The 13,301-nt window shown below is 34.6% G+C and overlaps 2 protein-coding genes across 5 annotated transcripts in view; one reads left to right on the plus strand and one right to left on the minus strand.

The window, feature by feature from the left end:
• Nucleotides 1–13,301, plus strand: part of Hook3 (hook microtubule tethering protein 3) — a 166,811-nt gene that overhangs the window by 16,274 nt on the left and 137,236 nt on the right. The gene's annotated exons all lie outside the window — the stretch shown is intronic.
• Nucleotides 1–13,301, minus strand: part of Rnf170 (ring finger protein 170) — a 38,922-nt gene that overhangs the window by 7,611 nt on the left and 18,010 nt on the right. For all 3 annotated transcript variants that reach the window (XM_040268287.2, XM_005342506.5, XM_040268285.2), the window contains exons 3-5: nt 11,893–11,968; nt 8,671–8,779; nt 3,442–3,515 (exon numbers count right to left, since the gene is read on the minus strand). In XM_040268287.2, the coding sequence (XP_040124221.1) occupies nt 3,442–3,515; nt 8,671–8,779; nt 11,893–11,968 (259 nt within the window). The remainder of the gene's footprint in view (nt 1–3,441; nt 3,516–8,670; nt 8,780–11,892; nt 11,969–13,301) is intronic.

Genomic DNA, 13,301 nt, shown 5'->3' on the forward strand with positions numbered 1-13,301 from the left:
ACAGAGATTAAGTTATTGCAAGGATCAACTCTCCAACACCAAAATCTGCTACAATTAAAAAAATGTATTTTTAAAAAAATATATTTTTACTTCAAGTTGATGCATAGTAATTATACATATTTGTTGGGTGCAATATGACATTTCAATACATATACACTATATGTAATACTAATATCAGGGTAATTGGCACACCTGTCACCTCAGATATTTATAATTTCTTTGGGTTAGGAACATTCAAGATACTCTCTAGAAGCTATTCTGAAATATTCAATTAATTGTTGTCAATCACAGTTATCCCGTTAGAACATCAGAGGTTATTCCTGTCACCTAACTGAACCTCTACTCATTAATCATCCTTTCTCCATCCTTTCCTACCCTGTACCCATCTCAGGCTCTGGTTGTTACTACTTTCTTCTTTTTTGAAATAAAATTTTAGCTTCCACATATACGTAAGAACATGTAGTATTTGTCTTTCTCTGCCAGATGAACTTCACTTAACATAATGTTCTCCAGCTCCATCTATATTGCTGCAAATGACAGAATTTCATTATTTTTTTATGGCTGAATAATATTTTATTACCACATAAAAGATGTAATTCTTGATACTATTATAGAACCATGTTTAACCCTGCTATCTCCATGGTCTTAAGAAGAATGAGCCACAGATGTCCTGGGACCACACTGGATAATCTGAAGGTGATAGATCTTGAAAAATAAATTTAAAAAAATAACAACCTATAGAAAACGGTCACTGATGAGTTATGTGATAAGATAAAAATGGGAAGGAGTAGGAACAGATTTAAATCATCTCAGCTGTTGTTTTTTTATCTTTCCTCAGTTCAAGCTGTTAAACCAGGGCTTCTCACTGCCTAAATGCTTTCCAAATAGCTAAGCAAAGGAGTGACTAAGCTCAGTAGGTGGTAGGAACAACAGATATGGCCATCTCTTCATTCACAGATTTGTTAATAAAAATGCATTCTTTCAATAAACATCAATAGGGCACCTACTGTTGGCCAGGCACTATATTAGAGCTACCTATACAAAAAAGATGAAGAAGAAATGGACCTTCCCCTGGGTGATTTCAAGACCCCAAATAAAAGATCTGTTCTACAGCCTGTTCTATAGCACCGTGGGAGGTGTTATAAGATGCTTTTAGAGGACTTTTGACTTGGGTGTTTAGAAATACTGAAACTTAAAGCTAAACCATGGAATATGGGTAGAACTGTTTGTGTTGTGTACCGAGAGAAGTGATGAGTGTGTTCCAGTCAGAGGCACAGAGCCTGTACATTATTATTTCAATGACCATTTACTAAAGGAGCCCCATGAAGGAGGAAGTGTAGTGGTACCAGTCATCTGCCTTGCCTTTAGGATGAGTTACTCTACAATTAGGAAACCAATGGCTATTATATGAAGATACCTTCATCTCTATCTTATTAGCCTCAAGTTAATTTATGGATGGTACAAAAGATACTACAGCTTACATATGTCCTATGAAAAGTTGTGGATAGAGTCAAAGAGAAGGGACAGATGGTGGAATGAAATCTTTAATGCAAGACCTACTACCTGGTCCCTGTGTTGCTGGAAAATGGCAAAAGGTGATAAGAAGTGGTATTGGCAAATTAGCTCCAGTATTGACTTCCTTGTTTCATTCATCAAATTAGCCAAAGAGGCAATATGAAAAAAATCAGTTTCCTCCCAATCATTTGAGAAAATAAAACCTGAATGAGTCAGAATTTGGAACTGTAGAAACAAGAAAGAAAGATGATGTGGACTTCCCTCTGTGCTCAAAACAACAAGCCCATTAGTGATGAGGGAAATGGGACAGCCAGAATGAAGGCTGAAAGATTATATATATATATATATATATATATATTTTATATGTATAAAGATATATATACATCTTTATATGTATATATGTATACATATATATGTATATACATACATATATACACACATGTATGTGAGTATATATATGTATATATATGGGCGTGCATGCACACACACACACACACACAAAAACAATGCATACTATGTGTGTTTCATAAAGTTTAAGATTGGACAAAACTAAAAATAATACATGTATGCTGAAGTGAAGGAATGTCTACCACAAAAGTCAAATAGTAGCTACTTCTAGGTGAGGAAGGAGCAGGGTGGAGATTTGGAAGGAGGCCTAGGTGTGCTCCTGGGGCTATTGGTAGTTTCTAGTTCTCCATCTGATAGTAATTGCTAGAGTGTTGCTTTGTAATAATATAATGAAATGTACTTCTTTGTATTGTGTGTGTGTTTTTTAATGGCTTTTATGTTTCACGAAGAAATTTTTGAAAAATTGCTGCTTCCATCGTGTATTCTATTTTTTGGTCTCTATGGATTTATGCCTTTACAAAATGCCCTTCACTGTTTTAGTGGAGTTTCAAGAGGAAAAAAAGTAAAAGTGTGCATTCAACTAGACATCTTTGGAAGTTCTCTATTCTTTTTAGGACTTTGTTTTGCATACTGGAAGACATCTAAAGGAAATGCTATTTTTTACAAATATGTTCACAAATTGTTATCAGAAAAGTGTGTTTTTTTTGGGGGGGGTAGCAGGGATTGAACTTAGGGGCACTGGACCACCGAGCCGCATCCCCAGCCCTTTTTTTATATTTTATTTAGAGACAGGGTCTCACTGAGTAGCCTAGCGCCTCACTACTGCTGAGGCTGGCTTTGAACTGGAGATCCTCCTGACTCAGCCTCCTGAGCTGCTGGGATTATAGGTATGTGCAACCACACCTGGCAGAAAATTATATATTTTAAATGAAAAATAAGTATAAAGCTATATAATTACCAAAGCTATATAACTGACAGACTAAACTGTATCAAAAAAACTAAGAACTTTGGTTTTTCAGAATTGTTCACTATTTTGCACATTTTACCTGTGCTAACATTTTAGTCTTCAAATTTACACTTATAAAAACATACTGTCTCCTTTCACAGGTAGCTTCTACACTAACTATAATTGTCCATTGTGTAAATATTGTTATGTCTCTAAAAGAAATGAAAAATTTTAAAAAAATGTTATACAATATTTAAAGATATCAGAACCTTCACTAAAAAAGAGCAGATTAAATACAAGTGAAAAAAGAAAAACAATTTTTCAAAGAAATACATATAGGAGATATATGCTTAAGCATGATTAGCTAATTCAGATATTTCTTTACTGGTATTACAATAAAGACTTATGATTTGGGTAAGACTCAACTTCTACAACTGTCAGATTTCAAATAGAATGTCCCTTTTTGGTGGTATCTTAATGATTTTTTGTTGTTCTTGTTAAGTAAAATCAGAAGGTTTGGATAAATGAAGTTCTGCTAAAAAGTAAAAAGAATTCAAAATTTAAAATACAAAAACTATTAAAGTTTGTAAAAGAAGAATCATAAATGATGTTTTGTGGACATAAAGTATTACCGTTTGTCTACAGATTGGACAACTTATTGCCCCAAGCCATGAACCGTATCTCCAGTATGCAATAATGCAGGTACCTAATGGAAAAAAGAAAACATTAATACTGATGTTTTAAAGTCTATATATCTCGTGATAGCTTCAAATACTTAACAGTGTCACCTTATTTAAAAATAGGTTTTAGGTGCTGGGGCTGTAGCTCAGTGGTAGAGCACTTGTCTAGCATGAGTGAGGCACTGGATTCCATCCTTATCACCAAATAAATATAAACAAATAAAATAAAGGTATAAAAAAGACAATAACATTATTTTTTTCAAAAGTAGTTTTTAGGGATGGAGGTATAGCTGGGTAGAGTGCTTCCTCAGCATATGTTAGCCACTGTGTTCCATCCACAAATTTTTACTCCATCCTACCAACTCTCCAGGCAAATTCAAGCATAATAACAATTCCCAGCCATTAAAAAGTATTTTTATTTAAAGTATTAGTTAAGCAACAAACATTTTTATTTAATAGAGCAAAATATTAACTGCTTCAATAATAAGGCTTCATAGAAAATACTTTATTTCCTATGTAAAATAAATAAAATAATCATCACTGTAAATAAGATACCCAACAAGCTGGGCATGGTGGCACATGCCTGTAAGCCCAGGAACTCAGGAAGCTGAGGCAGAAGGATCCAGAATTCAAACCTAACCTCAGCAACTTAGCGAGGCCCTAAGCAACTCAGCAAGATCCTGTCTCTAATAAAATATAAAAAAAGGTTAGGGATGTAGCTCAGTAATTAAGTGCCCCTGGGTTTAATCCCTGATTCCAAAGAGGGGGCGGATAAGACAACCAACAAATCATAGCATAAATGGTTCCAAATGTGACATGTATGTTACAAAAATACAAGTTTTATTTTTTTAAGAATTTAGGTAACCATAATCTGGAAGTATTAATAGTAACTAAGTAGTAGTTAGATAAAATGAAGCAAGGAACCAAAATAAAATATTACATGATCTCTGCCCTAATAAAGTTTAAAATCCAGTTCAATAAATGAATTGACTCTTATTCTACATGAATTTGATTTTTCTGCTTGAAGGTATTCATGAGCAGCAAAACAGGTAAAGATGGGCAATATCGCCTAGAGCCAGTTTATGTGACTTCAAAAAGTGGCAGGAGAGCTAAGTGGATAAGCACTAATCTTTAGGCCAATAACATGAAGGACTATTTTAAAATACTATCTGTTTCTTAAGAGGCCAAATCATTTTCTTCTTTGTAGAATAACTGTAATCTTTGACCCTCCAAGTCCCATAAGCAAATCTGAACAAGTGGCTAAATGAGGTAGGATGGAATAAAACAAACAACAAAACCTGGTAGTAAAAAGTCATAAAGGAAGGACACGGAAATTCATCTTGAGATCACCAGACTGATGATCTACATAACTTCCCAAACCCATTCTTTTTTTTTTTTTTAAAGTCTTTTACATTTATTTATTTTTTCTTAGTTCTCGGCGGACACAACATCTTTGTTGGTATGTGGTGCTGCTGAGGATCGAACCCCGGCCGCACGCATGCAAGGCGAGCGCGCTACCGCTTGAGCCACATCCTCAGCCCCCCCAAACCCATTCTTTATCAAGTTTCCTATTAAAGGAGAGCTGGGAACCCCTCAAATGCATCTCTCACTCTTGAGATGGCCTATCTTCTCCCTTGAAAGTCTATTTCTTGCTTTCCTAAATAAATCTTTGCCTCTACAAAAATGTGTTGAAATTATTTTCCATCATGTCAAGGACCTCCCTGGTCCTGAGTCAAGGTCCCCCCTCTGAGAGCTCCTTGAGACCCTCTTTCCAGAAACATTTCTTTTCCCATGACACTAAGCCTCCTTTCACCTCCAAAATCCTCCCTGTAGTCTTAATCTCACCTTAGCAACCTAGCTTAACTTCCTGTGTTCCTTATTATTCTTCCAGATCAGAATTCAGAATAAGCAATGGTAACCCAATTGAGGAGACCAAGGTGATTTATTTAAATATGCTAGAAGATACCTAAATCTTTTCAAATTTTTCTTGTGGTACCAGGGATTGAACTCAAGGGGTGCTCTTCCTCTGATCTACATCCCCAGTTTTTCACCAAGTTGCCTAATCTGGCCTCAAATTTAAAATTCTTCTGCTTCACCCTCCCAAGTAGCTGGGGTTACAGGTATGGGACACCAAGTTTGGCAGAAGGTAGCTAAATCTTGAACTGGTTAATATTAAATAAAAAGGAGTACAGAGAGGGATGCAGTAGAAAGTTAAACACAGAGAAGAAAGGATCTGAACTGAACTTTGTGGGATACATATGATTCAGTAGGCAGAAAACATGAGGGAGGACAATTCAGGGTTTATGAACAGCAAGAGCACATGCTATGGGCAGAAATGGTCAATGTGAGCATAATGGTGACCAAATAAATAAGCAGAAGCTTATCCATTGGACATGGAAATTCATAGGGCCAACTGGACACTATAGGGCCTGTGGGGAACAACAGGTTCACCAATTTAAAGATTAGTTTAAAAGCTGGACAATAATCTTATATCTCTACCCTTCCAGAATACTGTATTAGATAACATTTATTAAGCACATCGAGCAATCTAATTTTCAAATAGAGACTATATGAAAACAAAATTCATTAATCTCTTAGTAGTATTATTACCATTTGTCACAATGTCTTCATTTTATATACTTTTTCACCCAATAAGTCAATGTGTTTTAACACATTAAACTCATTTAATCTCACATCTCTTTACAAATTAGGATGTAGGAGTCCTTGTTTACAATTTATGTCATGGCCACTTACCTGCACTGAAAAACTGTAGCCTAGAAAACCAAACACTTCATTCACTTAAATCTGCTATTAAATGCTTGATGTTTTCCTGTTCCTCAACTCTCCCCCTCCGTATAAAAAGGTCTCCATGTGAATAGAATGGTGGGAGAGATGACTCAGCTTTCATCTGGGTCACAATATTTCTGAATCTGTTTATTTGTAAAGTGATGAGATCTCATAAGCCTGCTGGATCATTAAATAAAATAATGTGTGTTACAAATGAAAGTAAGGTGATATCTGTTGCTATTTATTCTTAGTTCAATGAAATGTAAAAGAGGTGTGGTTTTTTATATAGGAATTCAGCCAAAGTGCTCTTGTAATACAGTTTAATATACTTGAAGTAGTACCCAAAGAAATATATTTCTGTTTACTGGGAAGTTGAGTAACTAGGTTTTTTTTTTTCTTCTTTAAACATTTGAGCCTACAGACACTAAATCAAAGTGCTTATTAAGAAGTACAGCAGGATATCAGAAGGAATCTACCCTATTACCTTAGAATCAGAGATAAAACCAAGAACACAATACAAGCCATCTTTCAATTGACAGGATAATCTACTCAATGAATTAGCTATACCTACGTTGGCAAATAATTCATCTTGCTTCTTTGACTGCTAACCCTTCCTGGAGGACTGTGCTAGAGGTTGAGTAAGGACTTATCCAGACTCAAAAGAGAAGAGTGTCAAATTGATTAAGAATATCTACCAAAGGTTTGAGAGGGGAAAGCTTTCTATTGTCTCTGATGGCCAGTAATATTTCCCCATCTGATCTTCCATTATTTTGCAGATCATTAACATTTCCAAGAGATAACTACAAAACTAAAAACTAGAAATAAATGTTTTATAATTTGTTAGCTCCTTAGGGAAGAAGTTATTAATGGATGAAGCAAGGTGGGATGAGGTTAAGGTACATAGAAAACCCAGCATTGCATGATAGGTATTTATATATTTAAGTCATCCTCCACAGCACAAATAATAATGTAGTTAAGAATTCTATGCTTTTTATCAAACATTATAACAAAGGGAGAAAGCAATTTATAGGATCATTGTATGCATTTATGTGAAAACTTATACATTTGGGGAACAATTAAGCCTCCATCTTGCCTGTAATTCCAGCTATTCAAGAAGCTGAGGCAGGAAAATAACAAGTTCTAGGCCAGCTTTGGCAACTTAAAGAGACAATGTCCCCGCCCCTAAAAAGCGGGGTGAGGGCTGGGGATGTAGCTCAGTGGTAAAGTGCCCTGGGTTCAATCCCCAGCACCACAAGAAAAAAAACAAAAACAAAAACAAAAAAACACAATCTTGATATGTCTGAGGTGATAAGGTAGATTACTTGTGTTATACTGCTTTACTTGCTATGCACTTTTATTTAGTGTCTGTACAAAGGTTAAAAAAAACAACCCTAGTTATTCTGAACTTCTCAAAAAACACAAAGTAGTACTATTAACAACAACATAAAAAGGTCTAATAATTAGATAAATTTAAAGACAGTTTTAAGAATGTCATCAATCACATACAGAACTGAGCACAGGACTTGAAGACAGACCAAGGTTTAAGACCTCACAAGCCATCTGGAGAATTAAATAAAATAATGTGGGTTACAAATGCACATAAGGTGATTATCTGTTGCTATTATTCTTCACTAACTATAATGGAACAGATCTCTGTTGCTTAGCAGTTAGGTTATCCTTTATAAAATTTCTTAATATCTGTGAGCCTTCATTTTTTCATTTATGGGGTTAGATGAGGTGAAGTATGTCCAGTACATATGGCCATCCCTCTAATCTTGTATAGCTGTAACAAGCAATGATGATATTTCATTATTTTCTGTGAAATCTTTCCTCTGGAGAGTCAAACAACAACAACAACAACAATAATGAGGTGGAAAGCATCAGTATGAGATCAGTACTCTCACTGTATGTTCTAGGTTTCTCATTGTCCTCCAAAAAGAGAGAGGGAAACTAAGAACTTCATATTAAATGAGTAAATAGAGATAGTAGAGCTAAGGGAAGGTTTTGGACAGGGTTCTTAAAAGAAAAACCTTTCTTCCCTGGGTAGGATGCATAATGAAACTACTACAGAGTAAAGAACAAGTTGAAATTCAGTGAATCCTTAATGCTACTGACATACTTGAATTACTATGCAAAGAAATGCATTGACTGAGAAGCTGAACAATTATTTTTTTAACCTTTGAACCAAAAATGCAAAATAACGTACTAAATAGAAAAAAACATACACATATAGTTGATTATTCAGATGCAGTATATACTTGGATGACAAGTAGAGCAGGATATCAGAAGCAATACAGAATGTGACAAAGGAAAAATTAGGGATCCAGCCTGTGTATACATATAGGTCTTGATTTAAACAGTTACTTCTACCAAAGTATAGAATTGTTTGCTTACCACAAAAAAGATGTCCACAGTTTGTTTCAACAGGTAAGGAAGCTTGATGTAAACAGATTGGACAGTACATGTCAGTGTAGAACTGCTGTCGAGTAGCTGCAGGTGCATCCTGATAAGAAGATATGTACACATAATTATATACTGAGCATTCAAAATTGTCTTTAATGTTAAATTACATATAAGAACACTGTCAAGCCAGGTATGGTGGCACATGCTTGTAATCCCAGCTAACTGGAAGGCTGAGACAGGAGGACTGCAAGGTCAAGGTTAACCTCAACAATTTATAGAGACCCTATCTTCAAATAAATTGAAAAAAGCTGGGTTATAGTTCAGTGATAGATACTTGCTTAGCATGTGCAATGCCCTGGGTTCTACCCCAGCACTGAGGGAAAAAAGAAAGAACACTGTCAATAGTGTGTAATCCATCAATTTTCAGATATGCAATAGTCTTATAAAAAATAGTTTAAGGGGCTGGGGCTGAGCTCAGTGGTAGAGCACTTGCCTTGCATGTGTGAGACCCTGGGTTCAATCCTCAGCACCACATAAAAATAAATAAATAAAGATATTGTGTCCATCTACAACTAAATAAATAAAAAAATAGTTTAAGGTCTTATATAAATTTAACAAGTTATAAAGCTATATTGTTTTTTTTTAAGCTATAGGGTGTCTACCTTCCTTCCTAAACACATTTAAAGAAATAAATCTAGATTAATTCAAGAGTTTCTCTTTTAGCCTTTCCATATAAGTTATTCTGTGTAGAATAAGGCTGAGCTAATACATTAAGCTGAAGAGTACGAAATGTCAGGCTGGAGGTGTAGTTCAGTATTAAGGCACCAGATTAGCATCCATGAGGCCCTGGATTCGATCCCCAGAACCACCAAAAGGAAAAAAAGAAGAGTCAAAATATTTTCTAACTATTAGCTTTTTAAAATTTTTAACCTCTTTTTCTGTTCTCATAGCTATCCTCCAGACAAAGTGTTGCATATATGTGATACTTTATACAAGATCAGAATTAAACTTTTGGAAAAGAATACTTCCTCATTTTGGAAGCAGAAAAATTTAAGATCACTGGTAACTTGAACTCAGAGCTTCAAAAAGTTGTGTTGTGATCGAACAGAAGTACCGAGTACAATTACCAGCATAAGAAGAATCCAGATATCAAAGATCTCACTAGAATACAAGTGCCATAAAGACAAGGCCTTCATCTGTAGGACTCACTATAGTCATTATTCATATGCTAAATATACTTGTATGACAAGCAGAGCAGGATATCAGAAGCAATTATACTACTTAGGAAATACAAAATGTGACAAAGGGAAAATTAGGGATCTAGCCTATGTATACATATAGGTCTTGAATTTAAAAAGGACTTAGAAAAGCATCCAGCATGAAATGTTTATCTTGTCAATAAACATTTATCAAAACCTGTTTGATAGCACCCAGGACATATCTTGTAAACAAAGTAGCTAGCATTAAAAACATCTAATTTTAAAAATATCAGATGTATTAAACATGAATTGTTAACTATAATGAATCAAAGAACTTGGCTTCCCTTTTTTTTTTTTTGGTGGTGCTGAGGATTAAACCCAGGGCCTTGTGATTGCAAGGCAAGCAGTCTACCAACTGAGCTATATCCCAAACCCTTTGTTTCCCAATATTGTAAACCACAATTTAAATTTCAAATTTCCTCTAAGTTACCTCTAAAATTTCAAATTACTGCTAAGTTACCAGAATATTCTATATTTCTAGGACACACTCAGATATTGTAATTATTCATGCCAGTTTTAATAGTACAAAAATAAAAATGTAAGGAGAACCTTAATGTTCACCTTTCCATTGTTTCTCATTCTTTTTAGATATTGACAAAAAACAATTATCAGTGCTGTTCAATAGAACTTTCTGTAATCATAGAAATCTTTATCTGTACCACCCACTTTGGCAGCTGCTATCCACATGTGGCTGTTGTGACTAAAGTACTGAATTTTAAATCTTATGGCTATTATGTTGAACAATGCAGAATAGGCTAAGTCACTAGTTTTATTTTAGTTCCAATAGGTATAATGTCATGCCCGAGGAAGCTGGGAGGTAAACAATGGGTTTGAGGTACAAAAAAATCTGGAAGATTCACTTCTATTTGTGACTCCACTATAGCTAAACCCATTAATGTAATTGCTAGTGTGAATTTAAGTAATTAGCAATCTAATGTGTTAATGCAAATGATAATAATTGCTATGCTTAGCATGTCTGAAGGTTAAATAAGATAGTTGTTTGTGAAATCACATTGTAAATTATAAAACATTATCTGAACATGAATTATTGAAAACAATTACTTTGGAATACAGCACTATTAACATGCTTAAACTATTCTCGAATGGAACTTCAGTTCCATGAGGGTAGGAATTTTTGTCTGTTTAGTTCACAATTGGATTCCCAATACCTATAACAATGCCTGGGGCATGACAGAAGTTTGAAATATATTTGGTGAATGGATAAATTATAAGCCTTCATTGGAACTAAAGTTTGGGTAGGAAAGCAATCAAAACTTTTTTTTTGCTACTGGGGATCAAACACGGGGGCGCTTTACCACTGAGTTACATCCTTTTCATTTTTCATTTGAGACAGGGTTTCACTATGTTGCCCAGGAGAGCTAGAAACTTAGGATCCTCCTGGCTCAGCCTCCTGGTTACAGGCATGTGCTACCAAGCCCAGCTAAAATTTTTATTTTTGATGTTAGTGATATAGGTATTAAGGTATAAAATATTCCATTTATTCTGACTTTCATAAACCATACTGTTTATGAGGTAAAAAGTAAAGAAGAGGCAGAGAGGAAAAGTTTTCTTCTTTTTCTAACTAGTTCTGTTAACTCTGATCACTGAAGAAAACGGGGAGGTACAAATATTTCTTTGAAGGTCTTTGGGTATATATGTTTTAAAAAATAATTTTCTACTACATTTCAGTTAATGCCAATTACAGTGATTATTTCTATACAAATAAATAATAGGAAAACTATTCTTTTTTAAAGCAAGTTAAAAAAACATGTAAACATCTGAATAGATGTTGACTGGGCAATATACTTAATCTGAAAACACACAACCTATAGAACAATGGAAGGCAGGAAAGAAAGCAGGAAAACAGTCCCTGTTTCTCAAAAGTAATTAACTGTACATTCAAAGGGAATTATAACATCTACTCCTTACATAAATGCACGTTACATAACAGTACCTGTTCTGTTTGAAGTTGTTCTCGAAGCACCCTCACTAGCTCTTGGTTTTCTGGATGAATGTTCTGATGTACATTTCTGTTGAACAGAATATAATAAACCTTGAATATAAAATATTGTCAGATTAATCCATTTACTTTCTGGGTCTGAGTTTTTTACTTAGAACCACTGGTAGTTTAGTAAATATAACTGATCATATACAATTGCACTACAATTCTAGGACTGTATATTACAGATTATTCTGTGCTTAGTTCTTCCCCAAATCAGTGGCCACTGGCTGATTTTGGGCTTAGGCAGCAAATGATAAAACCTCAAAGGCCTGGTACTTTTGGGATTTCTTGTAACTGCAAGCTTACAGATAATATAAAGAACAATTAACACATTTTGTAAAATTCCTTCAAAATAAGCTGCTATATAGCTCTATATATTATTGTGCATTTGAATACTTTTCCACATCTAATTAAGGCTTTCTCCTAATTTTTCACATTTGAGCAAAGGGAGACAGGGCAGAAACTAAATTTATGTAAATAAAAAAGCCAAAACTTAACATACCACTAATATCTTAACAAGTAAAATGAATTTGGTGGCTAATGATGAGACCACTAAAAATTAGAAGTGGAGGTAAGGTTGGGAGGGTGGGGGTGTCAATATTTACATCTAAATCACAGTGCATTTCATTTTAGACTTTCCCCCCTAAACTTAAAACATCTTGAACAAAAATATTCTGATTCTATAAAATCACAAGCTTACTCTTTAGAAGATCCTTTACTTACTGGGTAAACCATATACAACAGAAAAAAAGAACTCTAATAATTTCATGGGTTAGGGAAAATTAAATCCACCCTATAATTACTCAATTTTTATTAAGAAACACAAATTTTAGAAAAGAAAGCTGACAAAAAATAAAACCATTACTTCAATGAGGGCAACTTAAAGTCAAGTAACTAAAAAGAAGTGTAACATAAATGTAATGAAACTGCTTGCACTGTGTTCAGAACTCAAATTTTGGTAGATTCTTTTTTTTTTTTTTTAAAGAGAGAGAGAGAGAGAGAGAGAGAGAGAGAGAGAGAGAGAGAGAGAATTTTTTAATATTTATTTTTTAGTTCTCGGCGGACACAACATCTTTGTTGGTATGTGGTGCTGAGGATCGAACCCGGGCCGCACGCATGCCAGGCGAGCACGCTACTGCTTGAGCCACATCCCCAGCCCTGGTAGATTCTTTATTTCATAATAAGCTATACATTCTTTTGACTGAGTAAAATGCATATGAAAGCAATCAATCAAGGAACAATCTATCCAAGCACAGGAAACACCTCATTTAAATACCAGTGAACATCTAAACAGCATTTCTATTCTTTGAGAGTAGATCATCCTTCCAGTTTCATTGGGAAAAAAATATTGATGGCTTTTG

The sequence above is a fragment of the Ictidomys tridecemlineatus genome, chromosome 14 (assembly GCF_052094955.1).
Source record: "Ictidomys tridecemlineatus isolate mIctTri1 chromosome 14, mIctTri1.hap1, whole genome shotgun sequence".
Classification (NCBI taxonomy): domain Eukaryota; kingdom Metazoa; phylum Chordata; class Mammalia; order Rodentia; family Sciuridae; genus Ictidomys; species Ictidomys tridecemlineatus.